Source organism: Amblyomma americanum, chromosome 6 (genome assembly GCF_052857255.1).
Source record: "Amblyomma americanum isolate KBUSLIRL-KWMA chromosome 6, ASM5285725v1, whole genome shotgun sequence".
NCBI lineage: Eukaryota > Metazoa > Arthropoda > Arachnida > Ixodida > Ixodidae > Amblyomma > Amblyomma americanum.
This window is the reverse complement of record NC_135502.1, coordinates 56,613,823-56,640,299: the sequence shown is the minus strand read 5'-3', so window position 1 is coordinate 56,640,299 and position 26,477 is coordinate 56,613,823. Positions and strand designations below refer to the sequence as shown.

The 26,477-nt window shown below is 43.2% G+C and overlaps 2 protein-coding genes across 4 annotated transcripts; one reads left to right on the top strand and one right to left on the bottom strand.

The window, feature by feature from the left end:
* Positions 1 to 1,845: 1,845 nt before the first annotated feature.
* Positions 1,846 to 25,405, bottom strand: LOC144093516 (dymeclin). Of its 3 annotated transcripts, none has more exons than XM_077626983.1 (16): positions 25,253 to 25,405; positions 24,849 to 25,006; positions 24,435 to 24,581; positions 21,338 to 21,459; positions 20,357 to 20,429; positions 19,821 to 19,946; positions 17,639 to 17,757; positions 16,635 to 16,826; positions 12,072 to 12,247; positions 7,838 to 7,963; positions 7,237 to 7,350; positions 6,928 to 7,022; positions 6,734 to 6,833; positions 5,803 to 5,985; positions 3,936 to 4,049; positions 1,846 to 2,305 (listed from the first exon to the last, which is right to left on the bottom strand). In XM_077626983.1, exons 2-16 carry the CDS (start codon positions 24,986 to 24,988, stop codon positions 2,156 to 2,158), a joined length of 1,977 nt encoding a protein of 658 aa, XP_077483109.1. In that variant the 5' UTR covers positions 24,989 to 25,006; positions 25,253 to 25,405; the 3' UTR covers positions 1,846 to 2,155. The 3 variants fall into 3 exon arrangements, with proteins under 3 accessions (XP_077483109.1, XP_077483111.1, XP_077483110.1); XM_077626985.1 differs by having other exon boundaries at positions 25,373 to 25,400; XM_077626984.1 differs by lacking the exon at positions 25,253 to 25,405 and having other exon boundaries at positions 24,849 to 25,132.
* A 36-nt stretch (positions 25,406 to 25,441) lies between these two features.
* Positions 25,442 to 26,402, top strand: LOC144093517 (peroxiredoxin prdx-2-like). The gene has a single exon (XM_077626986.1). It carries the CDS (start codon positions 25,559 to 25,561, stop codon positions 26,258 to 26,260), a length of 702 nt encoding a protein of 233 aa, XP_077483112.1. The 5' UTR covers positions 25,442 to 25,558; the 3' UTR covers positions 26,261 to 26,402.
* The last annotated feature ends 75 nt before the right edge of the window (positions 26,403 to 26,477 follow it).

The window sequence follows — 26,477 nt, the reverse complement described above, 5'->3', positions numbered from 1 at the left end:
CAGTCTAGCTCCTTCCCTCTTTTCTTCCTGTTCAATCTTTTTCAAAATATTTTACCCCGCATAATAAGTGCACCGCCTCCCTACCCCCTTCCCAATTTTTCAGAGTACTGGGAAAAGAAAGGTCGCCAACGTCTGGAAGACATTGAAGTAACGAGCGTTAGCTGTTTGGTATACTAGACGAAGAAAGCGAAGAACTCTCGAGAAACGGAATGTAATACCTTTGAAATGGAGTGGATTGCCACCATGCTTGGCTATGCGTGCACGCATGCCGCCTAGGAGCGGTCGATGCCTGGCGCCATCTATCAGAGAAATTACGATGCACGTCTACCTGTTGTCGAGTTAAACCCCCTCAAGATGTGTCCCAAACGGAATCTGCTTCGTTTGGGGTGTCAAGGTGGGCCTAGAATTCGGCTTGTGGTGCGATATGGTAATGCTTCAATTAGTAATTGCATGTATAGAATGTGTACCTATTATTTAATTGTGGTTTTATTTCTATACCACAACCCAGAGGGTATTATATGCCTACCAAATTCGGTACACAACTGTTCTCGGATGGGTGCCCCTTGTTGTCGGAGTATATATATATCAGAACAAATGTATACATACATACATAGCGGTCCCGTAACGGAACAGTTTTGCTACCTGTTATAGGATATTTGTTGGTGAAGGGGGGAAAAGGAATGAGAGGGCACAACAAATTTTAATGGCCGCCACCTTGGATTCGGGAAACATGAACTATGCCGCCATTTCATCCCCTGACGTCATACTCGCATAGTTTCGCCTCTATCCTCCACATTGGACCATGACGTCATCATTGGCACGCGGCAGGTGGTTGTTTCTACAATGGTGCTACAAGTCTCAATGCGAGATGTGCTGTTTTCTTGTTGCTGCCACAGATAGCGCTGTGATCTCAGGGTGGTATGAGACCCCACGAAATCTCTAAATGAGATGAGTAGTTGCTGCCACAGATGGCACTGTGATCTCGAGATGGTAGCAGACCCCACGAAATCTCAAAACGTGATGGGTAAGAGCTAACGCTCTTAAAAAAGTGCGTATCATGTGAGTAAATATGATATCAACTCCAACTGCGGCGAAAGCACTCTTTTCAATGTCACAGCTGCTGTTTCAAATGCCAGAAGCTTAGCAGTGCTGGCGACAGGTAGTACTCTATGCAATAAGCTGTGTTCGATAGGTTGGGCGCTGTTCAGTTCATCCACAAGCAAGGCTTTTGCCTGAGTAATAGGGGCTAGAAAACAGGGTGGACGAAAAGTGACAATGGCGACTTCAACAATTACATTAAAAGGCGTTTTTTGCACAGGCTAACAGGTAACCGTGAGCTTCTGTATGATTCCTGTTCTTTCTTGTGTTTGCAGCACAAAAATATATCCTAGGATGGAACTTTTTGGGGAGAAATCAGGCTTAAACTGATTCTCATAAAAATGTTCAGGGTCAAAAATCAAGGAAAATTAAGTTTGACCTGAAAATGAAGGGCAAATGTAGAAATAAGTGATTCAAGCATACAGCGATGTGATACACACAAAGCTAAACCACCAAAGTTGTGCCCCACAAATACGAATAAATAAGAGTTCACTGTAACTGACTTATATAAATTCAGCATGGCTTTATTAAGGGAAACAATGTCATCATCAAAAACACTCGAGCATGAACACCACCCATATACTATGCCCTGCACATTCACATATATGTCTGCACGCCACCACGCACAAGGTGTGTCAAGAAAACATGTACCACATATGCTCCTCCATTAGTAAAATATAACCATTAAATTACTGAAACAAAGCAACTTTACTTTCAAAGAGTAATTACAACAGTGCAGCTTTTCAACAACAAGCAGTTAGCAAGGCGATGCATTCAAACATTCAGTTCATAAAAGTTCACTCTTTCCGATTTTCGAGGTAAAGAATGCCTCATCCGCTTTTCTTTCTCTACATTTCAACCATAAAGTGTGCAATAAAACAAAAGCCATGTCGGCCCTTATAGAGAGACTCACACTGCAATAGTGTTCAGTGCAGGATAAAACTGACAGTTTCTCTAATGCTTGATATGTACACCTATGGAGCTTTAACAAAAGCAACTTCTCGGCTTTCTCCCAGTTTCTCCAAAAATAAATAGCCCTCATTAGCTGCCTTTCATGCTATAGGTCCTTGTTGGGATTGAAAAGGATCAGGTTCTTGGTACTCCATGGAATTCCAGAGCACTTGTACACAATGGTCCACACGTATGGGATGAAGAATTCTTCAGGTTGCGACTCTTCCACATAGCGGAACTTGAGATCAGGAAACTTCTGCAATTTAGTTCAGCACATGGGAACAATTGCAAAAGCGAAGTGAAACACCACGATTGACAAAGTAAACTATAAGAGCAACTATCCAATATTTTCACCTTTAACTAACTGATATGCAAGATACTTCCCACTACAAAGACTACGTGAAACCACTACTTAATGTGACGACGGGTGCTGAACAAATCAAGCATGCTAATTTACATGCCTGATCATACTGGCAGTGCATATAAAGCTGAGAAAAACTACAGAACTTAGCAAAAGATCAGTAAAACACTACTAATTGCTACTAATTCGAACTCTGGCTAACTCAAAACCTCAGGTAATTCGTAGGTGATTCGTAGAATTTTTGCAGTCCCTTAATTTGTAATTTCAATCTTACAAGTTAATTCGAAAACCTGAGAGGTGCTATGCTCATCAACATAGACGGCGGTTGCGCATGATGATGTACATCAGCCAAAGAGACCTCGGCAGTTCACTGACGCCTGATCGCTATCGCCATGCTGAGACTGCACCAGCGCTGGCACCACAGTTTCTATTTTCTGCATGCTGCATCAAACTCACGAATACAACACGGTTCACCAGCACATTCTTGTTGCTCCTGTTCAACTGACAGAAGCCCTGTGAATGCACCTTGGAGCTGAGCTGCGCCAATAACCTCATGTATCTGACCTTGGCAATCGCCCTTGCTCGCATCTAGAACATCGGAGTATGAAAGAGCCAGCGAACAGCAAAAAGCTTTGCCAATAACTGAGTTATATTGAGAGGAATGTGTGACCATATTCTGCAGATGTAGAAATTGGTGTGACAGAATTTTAGACTGCCCGAAGCGACGCCGAGACCATGTCAGCGGTAGAGGAATAGTGGCCAGAGGAAAGGCAACTGGAGTGTCGCATCATTGTCATGGTAAAGGTTTTCAGAAGATAAAAAACTTCATCCCCGTGTGGGATTCGAACTGCCACTGGCAAGAACAGGGGAGGTTCGTTTTGTGGTGCTTCAGACAATTCAGCCACTGCCACAACATCTCGTGCTACATGCCTGTGCATGAATTATTCACACTTAAACATCAGTTCTCCTCCTGTCACCAGATGTGCTGAAATAGTTGAAAACGATACTAATGGAGTTTCCTACTGCTGACCATGTGTCCAAATAAGCTCCCGCTGTCGGAGAAGTTCATAGCTGAAAATCGCTACCACTGCACTCAACATCTCGCACTTGCTATTTTCATTTTTCTTCGATTTTGGACAATTCGAAAACCAGACCGATTCGAATATCTTATGTGGTCTGATGGGCTTTGGCTCAAGTTTCTAATGTAAAGATGAACTAGTTGGGACAATTACACTCATTTCTCTTTTTTTGTAAAATGTTTCCAGATGTCACCTTAATTTCTTGGGAAAATGCAGGACTTCACATGATTCAAAACTGTGTAAACGACCTACTCCAGAGCATAAGGCCACTTAACGACCTACTCCAGAGCATAAGGCCACTTGCACAGAACAAAGTGGCCAAAAGCACATGCCAGAATAATTTACATCTTTGATTCTTAAAGGCCATCGAAAATAATTTTTTCTGCACAACTAGTCAGTAGGGCAGCCTGCAAAAGTGCATGTGTACATAAAAAGTGGGACCTCACCTTAAGCCTATCAGTGGGCCAATGTAGAGCTGCCTCCTTGATAGACTCCATCACTTCACTCACAGAAACGTGCTTCTCAGGGGACTCAAGGCGGGATGAAAAATATGAAAGAACCTGGCAGTTGCAAGACAAAAACGACAAGGCAACAGCAGTTAACAAAGCAGTGCATCAGAGCAGAAGTCGATGAAACATAACTTTCTACCAGTACTTTTTGTTTAGAAAAACATTGTTTTGAACGCTATCACAATGCAGGTTCATCGCACACAAACTTTAGGCAAGCAAATGTTCCAAAAAAGCCATTTTTCTGAAAACCCAATTAAAAACACAGAGCAACAATGATCACCAAAACAGAATTCTCCTTATTTACACAAAGAACAATACTGCTTTTTAGAGTGCAGCTCTTAAGCACCCATTCATGAATTGGGCGGTGTCGCCATTGTCAGTGCAACCAAGTCAAACCATAAATAAATAAATAAGAAATAAACACTGCTGCGACTGGGATTCGAACCTGCGGCGCCGTGAACATGTCAGCTTTGCTGGCCACTGCACAACAGCACTAACCTATCGCTGCAGCCGATCAGTCCTTGTGTTAAACTGCAGCACTTTCATGCTGTGCACTGCGCATCGTTGTCTTGTTCAGCTAATACTGCTATAGGACTAATACACACATTCTCGTGTGCTGTGCATTGCACATCATTGTCTTCTTCAATTATTACTACTGCCTAACTAATATTGCTGCCAGATGTGCCGACGACCCAGCAAAGCAAAACAATGAGCCTACAGAGCCTTAGACACTGGCAGAGCTGTGCTCAAGTTTCGCATTAGGAAGAATCGTAATCGTCCTTAGAATTTTTTTTCCCTTCTCTGATGCAATTAACCCCAGCAAATTCATAATATGAATACAAGCACTCCCGGTTTAAAAATCATATTTTTAATGTTAGCTTGATTCCACAGTCTCAAAGCCAGTACTAGGTGCACACCTCTGCAGAACGTAAACTAACTGAACAAAATGCCTGCCAAAAAAAAAAAAACTAAGGGAAGGGATCTTTAAATTAACACCACTGCAAAGCAAGGATTATGAGCTTCAAATATACCAGGCATGATCAAATATGGTACTACACAAAACCCAATTCAAAATGCAAACTCCTGAGTAAAAATTTTGCCCCGCCACGGTGGCTCAGTGGTTAGGGCGCTCGACTACTGATCCGGAGTTTCCGGGTTCGAACCCGACCGCGGCGGCTGCGTTTTTATGGAGGAAAAACGCTAAGGCGCCTGTGTGCTGTGCGATGTCAGTGCACGTTAAAGATCCCCAGGTGGTCGAAATTATTCCGGAGCCCTCCACTACGGCACCTCTCTCTTCCTTTCTTCATTCACTCCCTCCTTTACCCTCCCCTTACAGCACCCTTCAGGTGTCCAACCATATATGAGACAGATACTGCGCCATTTCCTTTCCCCCCAAAAACAATTATTATTATTATGAGTAAAAATTTGAGTATAAATATGCTGCTTTAGGGAAAGAAGCATTTAAACCTGCCTTTATTAGTGATGCCACACACAGCTGGTGCATGTATGGGTATAGACAAAATAATATAGAGCCCACTTTGGCATTGGAGCTTTTCTCGCACGTTCCACAAAAAAAAAATTATGCAGGCTTTCTTGGGTTATACGTGAGCACACCCATGACATTTGTTAGCATGTGAATTAAGTACCTCCTAGTAAAGTACGAGAGAAGTTTAATCGCTGAAATGTTCCCCGTACTATTATGGCTGCAACTGTATATCATGCAGCCCAAACAAAAGCTTACCAACATAACAGCAGTCAAGAGGACTCTGCATGCAGATGCCATGCAGAGAACAGAATCACTCACTGTGTCCAAGTTCTGAACGACGTCCTGAAACGTGGGGTGCAGTCGGAATGGCTCAAAAATATGCCGTTTGTACAGTAGTGAGTAGAGCAGGTTTGGATTGCTCTGCAGCTGGTTAGACAGGCAGGAGTTGATGATCTCCAGGATCATGCGAAGCACCTCTTCCAGGATGGACAAGTCTTGAAGCTGCACAATATGCAAGCGAAACAACACAAAGGTCATCTTTCTCCGAGTTATTGGCAAATATAACACACTGGCCCGTGGCCTACATAATGCACACCACAATCGAAGCAGCGTGAGTGCTGCCCTGAGGTTCATCTTCATCAGCTGCTATCACATTTACATACCCTAAATTTATCATACTAGCTTAAGAATCTTTCTTACAGACATAGCTTCGGTACAACCTGACCAGTCTTGTGTAGAATTTTACAAACAGACAAATGTAGTCCTGCTATCAAACTTTGTTGGACAACACAAATTTCTCACTTTCAACAAAAAGATGCACTAGCTTTGTTTAAAAGTGTATAGTCATAGCATTAGTAGATGAATGAGATTTCATAGTTAAACACAAAACACAGGCAGCACTGGTACATCAAACTAGCATGCACAAAATTTAGCAAATAAAAGAAAACATCAGTTAGCTCAACCAATAAAATAAGAAATAGCGTATTAACGCCATTAAAAGTGACAAGGAAACACAAATAAAGAGACGGAGTTCGAATTAGAGGTGCAGAAGCTAAGAAAGTAAGATGTTCTCACTTTTCATGATTATCATAGACAGACCTTATTGGCTATGGTAGCGTAAATGACAACTTTTCACTTTAATCAATATAACATCTATTATATGCAAGTAAGCAGCAAGCCGATATTAGTACACACAAAAGTACTCAGCTACAACCACATGATAAAAGATAAAAAAACATGAGCCGCTTACCAGATCTGTTGAAAAATCATCGTCATTTGACTTTAAGTCAGGGTTGTTCTGGATTTGATCCATTACTTTCGACAGCCTTTTAGAGAGTGTTTCAAACAAACTGAAAGAGTAGTGGAAAACAAAAACGCGAGTATGGTGACAGGGCTATCACTGAAGCTGAATGAAAAGTGCATTCCAGTATGCACAGTACACACCTGACAAACCTCTGGCAGACATATGGGTGCAAATTCTTGAAATGACTGGACATGTTTGCCAAGGCAGCAAGGCAATTTGTGTGCAGGTATTTGTCCTGTGCAGTAAAAAAGCAAAATAAGACAAGCACAATCTTTTAGCAGCATTGAATCAAATTCAAGTTGTTTATGAGTAAAGTAGATTAATTACAAATAGATAGTCTCTTTCGCAAACTTTCAGCTGAAAATTTGGAATCCAGCTAGTGATTCAAAGCCTCACAAAACACCATTTCTTTGTAAAGCAAACAAATCACAATGAGAAGAGGACATTACCCTCATGCGTGTCATGTTAAAGTGGATGGTTCGTATGACGACTAGGATCAGCAGTCCTCCAAGTGAAATTTCAGACAATGACCTCTCTGTGTACCACGAGATGTTCTTCAGTGTCTGCAAGGTAAAAAAGTCACTTCATCAATTTCTGCGCACACAGGAACTTTTCTCAATAACATTCACAAATGCTTTGTAGCAAGCAATAAAAAATGCACAAAAAACTGCTTCAAGCATGCTTCACACAGTGACCAGACATGGATAATGGACAACTGGATTGCTGAATACGACAGTGACTGACACTTTCCACTTTAATGCGAAGAATGCCGTTGTAAAGTGCTGCCTAGAATGCATTGAAAAAAAAAAAACTCACAGGGCAATTAGGAGTTGACAATAAGAATATTTTGCATCAGCTAGTGCAGGGAAGGGGAAGAATTTCAGAATGATGGGGAAAAGGGGTCGTGGCAGGGGTTCCTTTGTGGAGAGGTTGTTCTCTTTACCTGCATACGACCTATGCTATAAAATTAAATTATTAAATTAAATTAAATTAACGTCTAGTACCGTAAAATGTAAAATGTATCAGAGAATTCAGGAGTAATAGTCTTACAATGTCGTGCACTGCCTCGTTGAACAGGTCGTCCTCACTAAGTATCAGGAGCACAATTAGAGACATGTAGATGTGGTGTGATGTCCTCTCAGGTGCCTCATACAAAATCTTCAGGATAGGTATCATCTGCAGCAGGGAAAAAATATCCACAGTATTCAGTATGCACACTTTCATGATCTGTGCATGCCATTTTTCTGAACAGAGCTGTCTACTCCTTGTCATCATACAACATTCAAGACAGGGCCACAATGTACAATGTCTGCAGCCTACAGCTATGGACAACGAGTACTTTGCACAGGTTCCTTTTTGAAAAAACAAAAAAACCAGTCATTTGTAATCTTGCTCATGACTTGGGTTCCAAAACTGTTGACCTAATTTTGGTTATAGAGCTGCCACAATGAAACAGTCTACAATGAAGTAGTAGGCATGAGTAATGTGATCTTCGTGGAAAGCTTACATAGGCAATTTAATTGCTTCATTTAAACCAGGTAAAATTCCGCTGCCAACAGGTTACAAACCCTTTTTAGCACAGCATGCTAGCACTGGGGCACAAATCAGCTCTGCTTCAATAACCAATACAGAACTGAAAAATCCCTTGCTTTACATGACATCCAGTGAAAAACCAAATGTGGCGCCATTAATAACAGGTGCTGGATAATGCGAGCTAACTTCAGCTCTACAGTAGCCAACGGGTAATTCGGACTCCAATAATTCGGACTTGTAGGATATTTCAGACTTCGATGAGGCACCGTCAGTCACCCCACAGAAGCGCATACATATTCGCGATGGATATTTCGGACTTCAAAAGTCCGAAAGTTCGATTTTTCGAACTAATTTCAGTTGCCTGCAGGACAAAATCGGCCATCTTATTGGCTTTTCGCTGGCGCAAAAGGCGCCATCTTGGATTGAGGTGGATTTGCGCTGCAGTTGGATTGGCTTGACATACTTTCGGCGCCTTTGCGTTGTGCCTCCATCGAAACTCGGCCACTGTGGTCGGGTTCCAACCCGGGTACTCCGGATCAGCAGTCGAGCGCCCTAACTACTGAGCCACCACGGCGGGTCTCACGTTCGCCATTCGCCGTTTCGTCACTTGGGTTTCTCTGACCGCGTCGACTGAGTGGCGCTCAGTCATCACGAAGTTACATCCGTTTTCCGTTTTATGATTGCGTCCGGTGGTTCCCCCCGCTTTTAACGAAAAGTGCCTTATCTTTGCGTGTTTGACGAGCTGTGTGGTGCACACTTGTGTTGTGGATAACATGGTCCCGCCGGGCCTGTCAAAGAAGCGTGGGAAGTTTTCCAACTAATTGCGGTGACCTTGCTGTCTAGCGTGTACAGTGAAAGCACAACTTTGGCGCAAATACAGGCGCAAATCGTCGCCAGCAAGAGAAATTTTCCGCAAGGTAAAATCAGTGACATTTTTAAGCCGATTTTATCTCTATAAAGTGAGTTTTTTGTACTTCACGGACATTTCGGACTGTTCGATTATTCGGACCATTTTTCGGGTCCCTTCGAGTCCAAAAAAATAGGTCGGCGACTGTATTTTAAAGAACGTGGGAACGGCCAAGATGGTCTTCACACAGCAGTCAATGATAAGAAGGTGGTCTTTTTGTTTGACAAAGAGTTGGCTGAGAAAAGTTGTAGTTTTTTTTCCAGCAAAGTTTACATGAAGAATGACACCTGGGCCATGCATTTGGTGAAGCCGTTTGCATGGCTATTCTTCTGCAGTAAAAAAGATGCTTAGAAGCACTTCAAGTAAGCAGGGGTTATTGTTATTTCACTGTGTCTGCAATCATTCAGCCTTCTGATAACTAGATATGCTAGATCTAGTTTACAGTCACCAACAACCGGAAGACTTATTAAAGAGGAGCTTTATTACCTAGACATAACAGGACAAGCCCGCAGAACAGGAGCTTGTGCGAAAATGAAGCCGGCAAGGACCAGCCTAGATCGAAGCCTGCAATGTGCCATCTAACGTAGTCTAACTGCCAAGCAGGGAGCTTTGGCGCAATACGATGTCTGTGTTCAAGTCCTTCACTCTTCACAGTGAGACAATCGTTAATGAAAAAATTGTGGCTCCCAGAGAGGGGAGGGCCAACAGTTGAACAGTGGCTCGAAGCAGAAGAAACACACATCCAGTGAAAGCTAACGGCTGGTAAAAAAAAAAAAACAAATGCCTGAGGAGGTTTTAGGTATCATTATAAGACTACTACATCTTTGTGAAACAAGACCACCATCAAGGCCAGACTAGCCAGGTGGCAGGCTGTGCAATCAGTGATTACGTAACTAAGGTTGTGTATTTTGCAACGAGAGTACTGAGAAAAATGTGGAAGTAATAAGGGAAGATAAGCAATAGCAAGAAAGTACCGTAAAAATCAGCAGACATCACGCGAGTAGGTATAAGCATGTAACATTTGATGTGAATATCTTTTCTAATGTTTCTTCAAGACCATCATGAAAAGCCAGTTTATGAAAAGGTGAAGACCCTCACTGTGGTCTGCAATCACTCTGTGATCTCCCTAAACTTCCTAACCTCACTACACTGACTGAGCCTCAGTTGTTCTCAAATGTGTGTCCTTTTTCATCTTAACAGACCATGGACTATCTGTTCCGCACATCACATGTCATGCATAGTATACTTCCTGTTCTTCATTTCAGCAAGGATATTGTCAACAAACGTCTGTACTGTAGTTCTCTTAGCATCGCTTGTGTTTCTTAATTTCACTCTCATCCTCTTTCCCCAGCTCACTGCAGTGTCCTTAGTAACATTTCAAGATTTTTCCTTAGCCTTCAAAGCGTCAGTCCCCACAGGCCACTACTGGCAAGACACACACTCCATATGCTTTTCTCATGTTACATGAAGAAGCTCAGCTGTCCTATTACCTACTTGACACCATCGCTATTTGGCTACTGTAGCTCCTGAACATGTGCTCTTCTGTGGCCCAATTGTCTTGATGCTATAAATTTCTATTCTGCAGGCCACTGGCCAGGTAAAAAACTTGTAACGTTTGTGGAACAATGAGAGGAGAGATTTTTTTTTTAGTTTTGCCATAATAATTACTTTAGTTTCGTTATGTACAACTTTTAAATTCCCTTAAAGGGAGCATTGCAGCATTCCATGCCAAAAGAAATTCCCAAGACATTTTTGCTTTCTTCCAGGGTGTAAAAGTGGAAACTATAGCCAGGCCAGACATTAGCCAGTGACCAAGCGCAATATACTACTCAAACTCAAAAACTTCCTTTACTGCAGTTTTTGCAGAACTAGGAAAGGAATGACTTGAAACTTTTCTACAAGGTCCGCTTTAGTTCCATTAAATTTAACCTCCTAAATCCTCTAAACTCCTGCCCTGAAGCATTTCAGTGCGAAAAAAGAATCTCAAGAATAGAATTGAAAAATCTGTGCCCCTCTATCGCCCCTACCCACTCCACTTCCCTCCAATTTAAAATCACACCCACTTAGACTATATTTTAGTTGCCTAGCAGGTGAAAGCAGTTGGTGTCAATGACAACATACTATGCCAACAGACAATCATGCTGACAATAGAGAATGCTGTAAACCCCAGAAAAAAAAAATAAGACTGTGGTTTCGCTCTGGTTAAACCTGGAGTGACGCAAAAGCTATGGCTGGCCGAGTGAAACTCGCTCAGTCGAATTGCAAAGTCAGTCTTTTGCCGCTCCGCTTCGCTGGGCGTTCCCTCTTCATCTTCGTCCCACTTGACACGGCACATGCGCACAGCTCTTGCAGCTCGGTTTCGCCAGCGCGCCGCGCCGCCGGCAGCAGCAGCTGCTCCGAACCACGTGGCTGATCACGTGACAACCCCGTGACCAGGTGGCGGTGGCGACGCCGCCACGGTCACGTGCCACCGCCACGCTGAGGGCTCGAAATGGTACCGTAATGTACCTATCGCTACAAAAAAAACCATATACAGCTACAACAGTATAAATAGTACCAATCGGACAGCAGTAAAGGATCTGTTGACACGTAACCTCTCTTGCCAAAAATACATAGCCCAAGACGTTTGCTTCTAAGCCATACACTGGGCCCTCTAGCATCCCTGGGAGCCTAAGCAGCCATGAGGAAGAAAGTTCATTGCACCCTCAAGAGATCAGGAACAAAACAAGCCATGCTGCACGGCCCGAGAGCAAACCTGTCGGGCTGTATATTTTTGACACAGTCTGTACCACAAAGCTAACTGCCAGCACAACATGAACCAGGCTACAGTTCCAGAGTACTCACCAGCATCTCAATATTTGACCTTGAAAGAACATAGGTCTTGAAGTTTCCATTTCGATGCAGCAGCAAATAAAGCAGGAGCGTTGTCTGGTCGTTGTTGAGTGTGGTGCACAGCGTGTCGTACAATTTCCCATAGTCGAGCTTGAATGAAGGAATGGCCTCAACACTTCCTCCAGCATCTGTGCAGAGCAAACGCCACACATTTCAGCTTCCACCAATCCCTTGATGTAATTTAATGTGCAATGAAGGACAAGTGTTCACCTAGCAAACATATGCAGTCATTCCTAGATATAATGAAGCAGTTAATAAAGAAATAATAAATATAACAAAGGAATAGCCATTCCTCTTCAAAGCTGCCATAGGAGCTCATGTATCTGATATCTCACTTTTTCGAAGTAAAATTTTCCCAGAGTGGGACATAACAAACCTTCAATAAACCCCACTGGCTACTTCATGATGAGTATGGCATGTGTAACTGCACCCAACACTTCCACACCGATTTGATGCGGCAAAGTGAAATTCAGCACACAACCACCTCTGTCGAGCACCGCACAAAACATACAGAAAATGTATGCCGCCTCAAGCAGGGCTTGCATGGAGCATTTGTCAAGGCAATTCGTCAGCCTGTTTTTGGCACTACGCTCTTTGCCAAAAACTGTGCATGTGGCCTGATGAACGATGCCCCACTGCGCCATGTGGCACTTTAACAAAGTTGCCAAGGTCATTGGAGTTGCCCCGATCTCTAACCTCTTTGCTGCACACTACCCACAAATGCGCTCACTCTGGTTCTATGTTCAGCTTAACTTCAGTTTTCGTAGTATGGCCTTGTGGTTAAAACCGCTTGGCAGTGCACGTGGCGAGTCTGAAAGTATTGATGTCCCGCTGGTTTCACACGGCCAAGCGGTGGAAAGCAAAACTGCAAAACAATTTCCATCGGCCACAAGGTGGCCATGATCAAAGCTTTTGGTCGGACACATGCATTCGCAGCAAGACAATCCTGTGATGAAGCGAACTGTTGTAGCCTGCATGCTTGTGAGCTGTGAGGCAATGCTAACTAAATGAGTAATTGTCGCCGCGCACCTTCTTTTACAGCAGCCCATATTAGCTTCAGCACCTAGAAACCAAAGCTAAATGTTTGTCTTCTAGGACATTATTCCTCCAAGAACCATTCTCTTGGAACTGAAAGCCCATGCAGGCTGTGGAAGGAAGAGGCGTGTTGGCAAGGCTGACATTTTCAGTTGGAGTACGCATAATCAGCTGTGTGGTGGGCACTTGCTGTGCATGTTGAAAGCTCCGGCAATGCACATCAGCAGCATAAAACACCAGATATGTTGTCCTCGGTATAAGTTGCAGCAGGTAAGCCCATCAGTGTATGAGGATTGCAACCAAGGTCGCACACTGCTATAATGAAGCAACAGTTATAAAGAAAAAATTGTGAGTTTCCTTTGACTTCATATAACGAGGTTAAACTGTACTCGTGTAGAGTTGTGCACCCACTGGCACATGTGCACACACAGTGAAAGTCAGACTCTGTCACACATGTGGCGAGCTTAACGTTCGTTTCTTGGCGTAAGCCTCTGAACTTCTCTACGAAAAGGAGCTCTCACTCTCTCATCCCGTACAGGCAAGCATAGTTCCCCCTTTTGCCGACCTACTCTGAGCAGTCAATATGTTGTTTTATCAAATAGGACTCACTTACATTGCAACATCCCTAATATTCTCACCTTGCCATACAAGTAAGGAAATGCTGAGAGGACAGGACATTTGATGCTCCTTAAGCCGATGCAAAATACACTAGTGAAAGATTTCGCACTGTTCGAAATTAGCTGAGTTCACGACATTAAACAAATGCTGTGACTTGGCGCTTATGCTAGACCAGTTAAATGCATGGCAAAAAAATCTCAGCTTGGTTCAAAATCAAGAATACTAAAACCAGTATAGAGGGCTTACAATGGGTGGCTTAGCAGCACCAGGCATCATATAAAATGTAGCCACACTATATCCAATGTCATTTATGCGATCATCTTAATATTCCTGAGGATTATTGGTCTGTGGTTCAATAACCTGAAATGGCGAGATTAAAATCTGTGGGTGTTGCCACTGCTAAACTCACTTTGGTGCAACTACGATTCACTGCAAGTTTCACTACAAAGTTTGCTTCAGTTCTGCTATATTCACTTTTTTATGTCTGGAGAATGTTGCCCCTAAGCCACTTAAAGCTTAAAATGAGCTTAATTTTGCCTTTAGACGGTTAAAAACTCATTCCAAGCTTGAATGCACTAGTACTCCAGCACCTTCTTTTGCAGGATGGCAGAACATGTTCACTCACTCGTTCCCCTTGTTTGGTTTGGTTTATGGGGGTTTAAAGGGACAGTGAGGAGAACTCTATCAATTTTTTTTGTTAGCAAAATCCGATAGTTCAGCATTTCATGGCTTTGTTGCCACTAGTCTGGGAACGAAAGATGCATTTATTCAAAGAAATTTGGATTCAAAGTTGAAAAAGTTTTTCCCGTCGCTCTGATTCAAACTCGGCACCCTCTTATAAAGTCACAGCGTCCTCTTATGACGTCATAGGACGGAGTGACGTGAAATGTGACGTAAATGTAGACTCCGTGATTTCTGGCAGCTAGCGGTGTGGTTTAGTAGCAGCTGAAATGAAAGCTACCACTGCCGTACATTGAAGGCATCTATCAGGGGTTGCTACCGTCGCTTTGTTTACGTTCGTACCGGCGTCTTGCCAGCGTTACGATGGATGCCGTTCCCAAACCTGACAACGAAGTTCTCGCAAAAACTACGGCCTGCATTTCAACGACCTCAGCCCCACAGTGCATGCGACCCTATTGAGGGAGCATGGTTAGGTTAGGCGCCGGCGGGTCGTTTCCCCCTTCCTCAGTGAGCAGCCGTTGCAAACTAAAATCATAACCCCCGTGCGGGGAGTCGCGAGAGGCAAGCACAAGGTCGGCGCGTCGCACCCTTCGGAGGCTGGCCGAGGCTTTGGGGCCAATGGATTGTGATTCCTTGAACGGCTCTGTTGCACGGTGCAGCAGGCGGCGTCGAGGAGGTTTCCCACGGTTGCAAGGGCCAGGTTATTATTTTTTTTTTTGCCACAAAAAACGGATGCGTGCTCAAGGGTGCTCGCATTTAAAGTTGGCGGCTTGAAAGTAAAACCAACGCACGATGCTTCAACGGGATCCGCGTGTTTCCGGAGGTACGGGGTCCACTGGGTCGGGCTCTCTCGCCCACTTGCATGTACCTTCAGATGTGTACTGTGAATGGATTAAATAAGTCGAGAGCTCAAAGAGAACAGCTCCGTCCAACTGCCGAAGCTATTGAATGGAGCCGCAAACAAAGGAGGTGGAGGAGAGCGGAGTCACGGTCTCTGCAGGTTCCAAATCTCTTTTTCTTAACTGCCTTGTATCTTGTCCCTGATAAACGATTTCCGTTCAGTAGTTTGAAGTTGACTGGCACAGCCGGGAACGTTTCGCTGGGCGAGCGTATGAAGACACAAGTGCTCTTTATACTGCTAACTGCCTTGTACGATCACTGACTATCATGCCATTATAGTTTTTCATCGACCATGGCGATCATCTGACCAGCCTTAACAGGCTCCTTCAAAGGTTAACTAGCACTTGAAGCGGCACTCGGAGTTCCTCTGCTGTTCGGCGCTTGTAAATCGAGACGCGTCAAAAACAAAACCACGGGGCACGCAAAGCTCATGGACGCGAAGCGCCATAACAAACCGAAATTCTCGTGGCCTCCTGTGGCGCCACCAAGCATCGATTTTCTTTGCTTCCATCATTCAGGTTGTCTTTTGTTTGTCGTCCTTGTGTGATAAAAGTGCACTATCGGTTTCACTTACTTCGATATTGAACCGCACAACCTTCCTCTGTCGGCCTCAGAGATTCGTGCTCCATGGAGGAAGGAAAATTCCTCCAAGGTGGCGTCTCTTGTCCTATGACGTCATCAGCATGTGCTTGCGAGATTGGCCTGTGGCGGCGATACCTGTATTTTGGTTCGTGCTATTTTCTACCTTACAAGAGGTTTGTTTTCAGTAAGAGTGGCGTTTTTGTGATCAGGAGCTAGTATTCTATCAATACAAGCCAACTTCAATTTCTCCTCAGTGTCCCTTTAAAGTCCCAAAGCGACTCAGGCTATGAGGGATGCCGTAGTGAAGAGCTCCGAAAATTTCGGCCACATGGGGTTCTTTAGCGTGCATTGACATCGCACAGTAAACTGGCCTCTAGAATTTCGCCTCCATCAAAATTTGACCACCGCGGCCGGAATCAAACCCGCGCCTTTCGGGTCAGCAGCCGAGCGCCATAACCGCTGACCCACCATGGCAGCTTATTCGTTCCCCTCGTGAACTACACAAACCAGCATTCGTGTATAATGGCTACAATAGTATCTCTTCATGCAGGGGAATGATCTATGACGAAACTTATTCACTCACTCCATTTCTATCCCTCTCTCGCTCATGCCCCTGCACGCACACACTCTCTCTCACTCTCGAAATTTCCTCTTGCAGAGTGAATAGGCTAGTCTAGCTATTCAGCATTCACATCACACCTTGGGAGTTGACAAAGGAGAAGAGGGCCTTCTTGTATGGCACGGTAACAGCCTTGTCACTGGTGCAGTGGTTAACCAGGACAAGTAGCAGGAGTAGGCTCTGCTGGGCAAGCACAGTCTCCCTGAGCCTGGCCGCTTCTTTGTCTTCTTCCTTGCTGCCATAGCCCAGGGTGAGCACACTCCAGAGGCCCGCTGCAGCACAGACAGTGGGACAACCTTAGATTTCTTTGCAACCAATGACACAAGTGCTACGCAGAAACCTCGCTACTACTGTGCACTTTTTGTCATCGCATTGTAAGCTAGTGTTGAAGACAAATTCTAGCTGCAAAGGAAGCTTATGGTAAAGAAAAAAAGCAAAGCAGAGTGTTGAAGAAAAAGATTACTGCTCTTGTGCTCCAGAGGTGATCAGAAGTACTTAAGAATGATTAGTGGGGATTCAAACAAATTACAAAATTTTTATAAATATCAGTTACATAAGCCTTCCCTTTGCCTCATTTCATTCATAGACCTAACACCTACATGTCTGCTTTCCTTGAATCTTTGGTCACATTTAAAAGCCATATTCTGTATTAAGCACATTTCTGTAAACCATCATAGCACGCGAAAAGGCAACAGATAATTAAATTACGCTGTCACATTTTCAAGTGGAATTTCTCCACAGCAATCGTAGTTATTTGTTTCAACTCTCATTAAAATCACCCATTTCACGTGCTGTAACTTTGATCAAGCACTTCACCAGGATTTCAAGCAAGACCATCCAAATATTTCCATATCATAAAGCAGACTGCTGTAACTGTGGATGCAAGTTATTGATTGAAAAAAAAATGTCCCCTTAAAGCATGTCATGCGCGAAAACAAAAAAAAGAGGCCTAACAGCACTTTTACCTAAAACAAACCAGTCATATATTCGAGAGTAAAATGGGTAAAAAGTCATCCTACTTACTCTAAAGCCTCTTCTCTCAATACACACAAAGTTCTCCCATAAAAGTGGGTGAATCACTCACATGCCAGACCAACGATGATGCTTCCACCCCCTTCAGAACGGTAGTAGCTTTCTGGGCACTTGTCCTGTCTCACAAAGTTCTGGAGCAGGCTTTTTGTGAACAGCAGAGCATGGATTGAGCTGCAGAGAGAGCAAGCAAACTTTCAAGCCTCAGGCACTGTTGGATGTACTGGACAACATTAGTGTTCAGTGAACCAACTTACTGCCACCTGCCGTTTTTGTTCGAAAAGCGACACAATTACCAATTACTGAGAAAACAGATTTACGACATGCAAATTAGTGCGCAGCAGGACTGAAAGCTAGATCCACAAGTTAGTAGGACTACACAAACGAAAGACAGCATTAAAAAGAGAAGACTATAGTACTACAGGACTATAGTTGTATTTTTCATATGCCGGGTGTTTTATTTTAACCGCACAGATTTTTCTTTAAATAGCCTTGAAAGATATGACACTGGTGTAAGTGGATTTTACAGTACGGAGAAAATTATGTCTGTGGTAGGAGGTAGTTAAAAGATTATTAGCTGACTATCAACTAATTAATTTTTAAAATTTTGTCTTTAGAGTAAAATACTGTATGGCGGAATCAGAGACATTCAACATTGTAGGTGAACCGGGTTCTTAAAATTTCTAAACCGACACTGTGGTTCAAGACATTAAATGTGGAATTATGGGTGCAAAATGGGCAGACACTAAACAGACACATGACCATGCCATAAAATCTACCTGCACAGACCGTATTATTATACCTTTCATGTTTCATAAAAGAAAAATCTGTACAGATAAAAAAATTTTATCACCTTGCATTGTTCCTGTCCTGTACTCCCCAACATTCAGAGTGGAAACAGTAAATTTTAATGTAAATTTAAATTTTGATTACCAAGAAAAGAAAAAAATTGCATGAAAGTAAAATTCATAACAGGCGTGTCCCCCCCCCCCCCCCAAAAAAAAAAAAAAATATGGGAGAAACTTGTTAGAATAGCCGAACATGCAGAACCATATTACTAGAACACATCCTGAATTTATGAAAGAGCTGCAAGAGCACATTCTGAAGAGAGTAGCCTAGTATCCTGCTAACAGTCGTAGTCTATACCCTTAACACTACTTGTGTCCCAAGGTAACTTGCCTGCTGTGTGTTAAAAATGAAGGTCTTTGTGATTACCCATGCACTGAAAAAAATTTTCCTCACAAACTTTCTCTTTTTGTTTGCTCATTAACTAAATTTTACAGTTGTTTCGCATGGCTGTTAAAAGTACAACCACGCCAGCCAACAGGTTTCAACCAAATGGATGCCGAAGATGAACCCATGGGCAAATTACCACCAAGGAAAAATGTTCCTGCACCATCTACAATCAAACCTTGTTATAACGAAGAGGCAAAAAATGGTAAAATAACTTGACACAGCCAATATTTGAATATAAAATTTTACCAAAAATTATGCAGGAGAAGGGCAATTTAATCAGTGAAAAGATGGCAACTGGAAGAGACCTTTTCCAAAGTTTTAGTGCCACTTCAAAGCCACTCGTGGTGATTGCAGAGGCTGCAAAAAAAACTGAACTCCAGATGTTACTTAGGTTGGCTTCCACACACCGCACCACCAGCAAGTGGTTGTAGCATGGGAAATGCCAGCTAGGGTGGGTTCCCAACATTACAGCAGCATGACATGAAAAAAAAATGGGACACCAGAAGAAAGCCTATCGCCGTGTTCACCACCTTCATGACAGTCGAAAGGAGCATTAGATGGCTACTGGAAGGCTCCAACCGGCCAAGCCGCTGGTATCGGGGCACTATCGATGGGTGCGAGAGGCGATAACGGGTGCCAACCGCTTGGCTACCAACCGTTTATGACGCTGTGTCTTCTGGGGCACTGTTGGCAAGTGTAAGATAAAGCATGAACCATGGCGAAAATGCTTGCCACACCACCACCGCAACTCACTTGTGTAGTGAAGCAAAGCCTGCCGCCTGTCACCCGAACAGGCATAGCTTGACGCTTCGGCAGTTTAATATACCCGTTTTATGAAAAACCGCGTTTGATATATAACGTAAGAATTGCACGTAAGTGTTAAAAATATTTAGGAACAGTTCGACATCGGCAATAATTAGTAATATCCGTGTTTCCGTGTTTTGTTATATCAGGATTTGTCAGTAACACGCATCGGAGAAGAAGAGCTCATGATGACAGACCACTTTCCTTGAAGCACAGACTTGTAGATAGGAGAGTTCATGGATGTGTTTGATGAGAACATCTGCACAGACAGCAGCACTAGAAGAGTGTTGATGGCCTCCACATGGAGAGCATAAGTGAAATCCCTGTGGAAAAACAAAATTGCATTACTTCGTCCATTTGGACACAAAATTTCAAACAGTCCAACCGAACTGCAAGCAGAAGGAGCATTGAGTGCAGACAATGTACTTGAAAACGATGCTTACATGAGTAGTTCTGTCGTTCAGTTAAAGTATGGTGAACTTGAAAGACTTAGTGTTGCAGTGTTAATGATTCAATAGAAAAAACGGAATGCTTGCAATATGGATTGAGGCTGCTCACCGGTGAAACAATGCACTCAATTTTACATTTCTACACTTGTCACACCAACAACTGTACAAGCTGCATTTGAAACTTTCCTTGATATGAAGAGTTATTCTTTATATAATAGCAGCCAACAGTAGAGTTGTCTCAAACATGCAAAGTATTCAGATAAAAAAATAGTCGCTCAACTTACAGCAAAGGGACATCGACAATAATTTCGACCAGAGCGTTCACCAGTGAATCTAAAAGATCATCTTTTTTTGTATCTGAAAAAAACCATACATTTTAGTGAGGAAAGGTAAAATTGCATATGCAGAATGTAGTTGTTACACGAAGAATCAAAATACAATCATAACTGTGCAAATTTCTGTTAACCAAAGATTAAATAAGCCATGAATGCGGACGATGCAACGCATTGCCATAAAATGCATGGCAAAGTAACATAGGCAAGAGAAACAGGGAGTATACATAACGCAAGACAGACAACTGTACAATGCAACTCCACGAGTTCTAGCAGCTGTTTATCACTACTGCACACTTAAAGAACGCTGTGAGCTCACTGCAATAAAACATCAGTTAATATTAATATATTAAAGTACTGATTACATTGTGTAAAATGGTGGTTCATTTGCAACACTTAAAATCCTGCGAACTCGCAATGCTGGCACAAGCATTAAGTACGGAAAGAGTTGCTGTACAGGGCTCTCCTGTTCCAGAGCGAACATGTATGTGCCATATGTCGGGGATACAATCATGAGCAGGCGCAGGCACTGCAGGGAGCTGCAATTGCTCCCATGCTTCTTATGTGACCCTCTGCGGCGTTACATAGAGGAAGTCAACAGTCACCGAGACCAAGAAAAGCATAGGGGAATGTTTTTTTTAGTTTGTAGTGTTAATTAATGGCACATTATTAGTGTAATCACCTAATGGCTGAAAATTAATTGATCAGAAATGATAAGTTGTGATTTATCTTCACCACATACTACTGTGTTCACCTTGGAAGTGGAGAACCCTATATAGTGATTAGATGCAGTTGGACCTCACATGCTAATAAACAGAGAAATCAGGACCACCCTTTGAGAACCCTATATAGTGATTAGATGCAGCAGGACCTCACATGCTAATAAACAGAGAAATCAGGACCACCCTTTGTAATATACAGTTGACTCCTTACCTCCTACGGTCGGAACCTGAAACTGCTTGACAACATTGTCTTCAGTAACTGTGACTACGAAGTACTTCAAGATGAATCGTATGATGAACAAAGCGTTGTACGTCTGCCAGGTGAAGATGTTGCTGACAAAAAAAAAGAAACAGGTCACTTATCAAGTATACATGGTATACAATACACATAGCACTGATAACTTGTTTTAGTGAAATACACACAATATACTTTTTCACAATGATTGCTTACCAAAACGAACAAGGCATAATCTAGTATTACATAGAGCAGCGAAAATTTAGGATGAAATGTTTATGCCCTCCTAAAGTGATTCTTTATATTTTCAGCCATGCAGTGGCTTTGACATTCGGCTGCTGATCCCAAGGTAGCGGGTTTGATCCCAGTCGCGACGACCATATTTTGACAGAGGCAAAGTACAAAAACACCAGTGTGCTGTGCAATGTCAGCGCACAAAGAACTCCCAAGTGGTCTAAATCAATCCAGAGCCCTCTACTTCAGTGTCCCTCTTCGCCTGAGTCACTTCGTGACGTTAAAACATCACAATCCACAATCTTTAAATTCGCCGGTGTTTCCCAACTTTCCATTTCAGGCATTTTATTTATCTATGGTTTATACCCAGGTAGAATCATGGTCTGATTGATTTTTGAGGGCAGTAACTGCGCTTATTTTCATCCTAAACAAGAAGGATATTAAAAAGTATTAGGCAAGTCCTGTTTTTATGCAAGAAGTGCCAGGTGAAAGCGGATGTACTGAAAAGTGTGTAAGACATTTATAATATCACTACTATCTGGCTTATCAGGCCAGCACAAAATGATAACTAAGAATGCAGCATGTCATTTCTTCCTGTTTATTTCTCTCAAGATGAGGGGAGGGGGGCTCCCTGCAAGATGTCTATATCAAGTGTGTAATCGAGTGAAAACTAGATAAAAACAAGTTTGCTGTATTAAGAAATCTGCAAAGCATATACTCTACATACTAACGGAGCTTTGCTTAGCTGCAGTTAAGCAAACAGGGATCTGAAGTGTACGAGCCATAATCATAGCCTGCATAAATAAGCAGTGCCACTAATTTTAGCCTAATGTGTGCATTGCATAGCATACAACATGCAGTTACCAAAAGTAGCTGGCCAATGTTAGAATAGTTGGACATCATACAGGGAAGCTAGCAAAAGATAGAACGCTTGAAAATAAATGGGACACTCAATAGTAAGGAATCAAAAATGAAGGTGAAAACCTGTAGCCCAATGTAATGGACCGCACGTATACAACTCATTTTACCAGGTTTTCACAGCAACATATGTCTGTCACATAGGTTGTTTTATGTTTACAATGACACTCAGCAAATGAGTAGATAATTTTCAAATGAAGGTGGTGAAGTTATTAAAACGTTCCTCAGAAACCTTCCCCTGCAGTAGTTTTGTTAGGTTCATCCACTAACTCAAGAATGAAATTAAAAGAGCGCTAATTTTTACACAAACCACATAGAAAAACCAGACCAGCGCCCGTCCTGTCTGGGCTTTCTGTGTGGTTTGTGTAAAAATTAGCGCTGTTTTTTTTTTTGTTACAAAATGTTACACCAACTAGCCGAGCAAGAGGTACTGTTAAACTCAAGAATGGCTTCAAAAGCTTTCTCATAAAATGGCAAGGCTCGTGAGTTTACGCTACTCAAATATGATCAACAGTGCGACACAAGTCTTTTTCAGTGTGATTTACAATAAACTAACTCTTGTAATCTTCCTGAACAACGGGACACTTATAAACAAAGCAATGTAGTTGGCAGACCAACATGATAGAGACTTTTGCATTCACTTCATTCCAAGCCACCACAGCACAGAGACGACTAAATGCAATGTCACTACTATTGTGTCACCATGTGAATCATACAGATGTTATTATGTCACCATGGAGATAACGAATGTTACAAACAGCCTATGATTCGTTGTCAGTGTATTTGCAGGTAGCAGTGGCATTTCTCCAATAATAAATGACTCTGTCTTTGGATGCTTACTTTGCACAAGCAGCAGTGGTGGGCTAATACACATGACAAGCAGCCTTTTGAACCGAACTTCAAGCAGTGGGCAGTGCAACAGCACTCTTTCCTTTTGATGTTGAACAAGTGTGAGAAAATGCAGAAAACTACAAACCAAATCCTTCAGATGGTTTTTTTGTTTCATGCAATTGTGTTGCACACTTAACGTCTTGCACAAACATTTTTTTATTGACACTTTCATCTGTATGTTATACATAACTTTTCAAAATTTGTTTGGTCTCATTGTCTGACTGGCTAGTAGCGGGACCAACTGATCGAAGTATCAAAATAATTCGGCAAGCTGTAACACAGTGACAAAAAGAAAACAAAAACTAAATACTGACATTAGAACATGTACTAATTCTACAAAGGATAACGCACACTGGCACAGAATACATGGCAAAACTGGTTCATCAGACAGGGTGCAAAAAAAACTCTTCTCCCCTTCTATCATTACCCACCAAGGTCAATGGTGCTTTACCATGTCTCACATTCTTTATCCTCTCATTTGAAGAGATTTAGGCCAATGCAGCATGGCATCATTGTGTAAAATTTTGTCAGCTACCCCATAAAAGCAGTTCATATGACAGATGGTGACTTTCTAGCCTGCATCTCAGCAGATGCAAGCACTATGCAAGCTCATGATGTCACACTCTGCTGCCTATCAATATAAACAAGTGCCACATGCTTCTCAAATGTATACCAGCAAAAGTGAATGGCATATGCACAGATGGTGGCACCTATGATAGACAACTGCACTTTCTTTGCATACAATTATTGCAGGAGCTAGATCAGGCTTCTGGCTAGTAAATTCACTTTGTCAATTTGCATGCCATCATTATTCAGCATATGTCGCTTTGCCTGCTTCATTCCGTTTACAAAGCTGTAAAGTGTGTTTGTCTGTGAGCATAAGAGGTCCCAAGACGCTACTTATTGCTAATGTTCATACGAACAATTCCTCCTTCCCAGATATGGAGACTAAGCTCTATTTAAAAAAAAAAAAGATACGCACTGTAAATTGCTCTACAAGTCCATGCAACATATGGATTAACAGGCATACTTGTCACACTGTGCTGATGCCTTCAATTCAAGGGCCCGGGACAGGAAGACGCTGACCAGAGCACTAAAATTGCCGGAAACTGCATTGTTCTGCAGAAGCGTTTCCATCAAAGGTTCCAGGGATTCATCAAGGTGGCTGTACTCCTCCCTGCGGCAAAGCAAACCAAAATCGCGTTACGCGCACTGCGCTGTCGATGCGCTTGGTAGAAGCAAACAGTTGACAAACGTTTTTATTTATAACGTGCACACAACTAGACATGCCCTGCTCGTTTCTATGCAACGCAAGCACATCAAACGGCCTTCGGAGAGCTACGAAGATAAGATAATTTGCGACTATGAAAATACCCAAATCATTATTCCGACTCCATCCACAGCGTTAGCTCTAAACTGCTGCGATCATCGTCACCAAGCTTACCTTGTTCTCGGCGGTCGAATGGTGAAAGATAGCAGCTGGTTCCAAAAAGGGTCATTTGGAGTAATGGGCTCTTTACTAACGAAACGCTGTAGGTGTTCGTTCTTCTTCAAATCATGGAGCGAACTTGTAGTCGTCCCCATGTTGGTGAGAGATCAGCCCTGGAATTGTAGGAATTTACTTCGAAGGGTGGATCATTCCCAATAAATCGCGCAACACATCAGGCGGCAAGAACCGCAACTCAAGAGCATAACAGTTGCTCTGTAAACGCTCAGAGGATCACCGTCAGACGGGGTCAAAAGCACAGCAGGCGGCCCTTTAAACCCGAACTGCGCGGCAAGGCGTGGTGCCGAAACACGTCACAAAGCCTTTCTGTCCTGTTGACATCACTGTGCACGAATACGAACCTCAAAGGGGAAGCAGCCACTGCTTCGATCACATTTGGACAAGCCAAGGACTGCCAAAACAAGGATAATCGGCGCGGTAAAGGAGCCGAAAATCCTACGCGTGGATACGTGCTCACTTACGCAACATATCCGCTTCCGCCCAGCGACTACAGCGTCCTCGCACGCAAAATACCGAAACGTGACGAGCCGACGAGATTTCGCGAGAGTTGCAAGTTCGAGATTGCAGCATCCAACCTTTGGCACGTTTGAACGCTAGTGTGTGCATTTCGTATCTTGTGAGACGCCGGGCGGCAGAGAGTTGGAGCCATGTCGCGTATATTTGCCTCAGCGTTTCAGCGTGGTATTTCGTGTGCTGTAGCCAGCGCATCTCGTAGGACGAGCTGCCAGACCCAGCGCTTACTCCACGTTGCACCGAGGCTTCTTGCTCCTGAGGTGCTGAAACCTGCTCCTCCGTTCAAGGCTACCGCTGTGGTGGGCAACGAATTCAAGGAGCTGTCCCTCTCCGACTTCAGCGGGAAGTATCTTGTCCTGTTTTTCTACCCCCTTGACTTCACTTTCGTTTGCCCGACCGAAATCATCGCCTTCAGCGACCGCGCTGACGAGTTCAAGAAGCTTAACACCGAGGTCGTTGCTGTTTCTATTGACTCTCACTTCACACACTTGGCATGGGCCAACACTCCTCGCAAAAACGGAGGCTTGGGCGGCGTGAACATCCCCATGCTGTCTGACTTGAACAAAAATATTTCTCGTGACTACGGAGTTTTGTTGGAGGGCCCGGGTGTAGCCCTTCGCGGGCTGTTCATCATCGACCCGAAGGGCATCGTACGACAGATAACCATCAACGACCTTCCTGTCGGGCGCTCTGTGGACGAGACGCTGAGGCTGGTTAAGGCATTCCAGTTTGTTGAGAAGCACGGCGAAGTTTGTCCAGCCGGGTGGCAGCCAGACTCGCCTACCATCAAGCCTGACCCGAAGAATGCGCAGGAGTATTTCAACAAAGTCAACTAAAATATCAAGAACTCTGGATGGAAACAAAGCGTGTGTTCATTATATGCAGTAGTATAAAAAGCCCGGTGCGGCTGTGTTGTTTCTTGGGAGCCTCATGTTATATACATATTTTATGTATTAAAGGTGACGTATGCACTGGTCAGGGTTCTTTGTAATTTCTTCCAAGCTTTGTGTTCAAATGGCGCATAATGTTTGCATTTTTGCGTATATTTCTCTT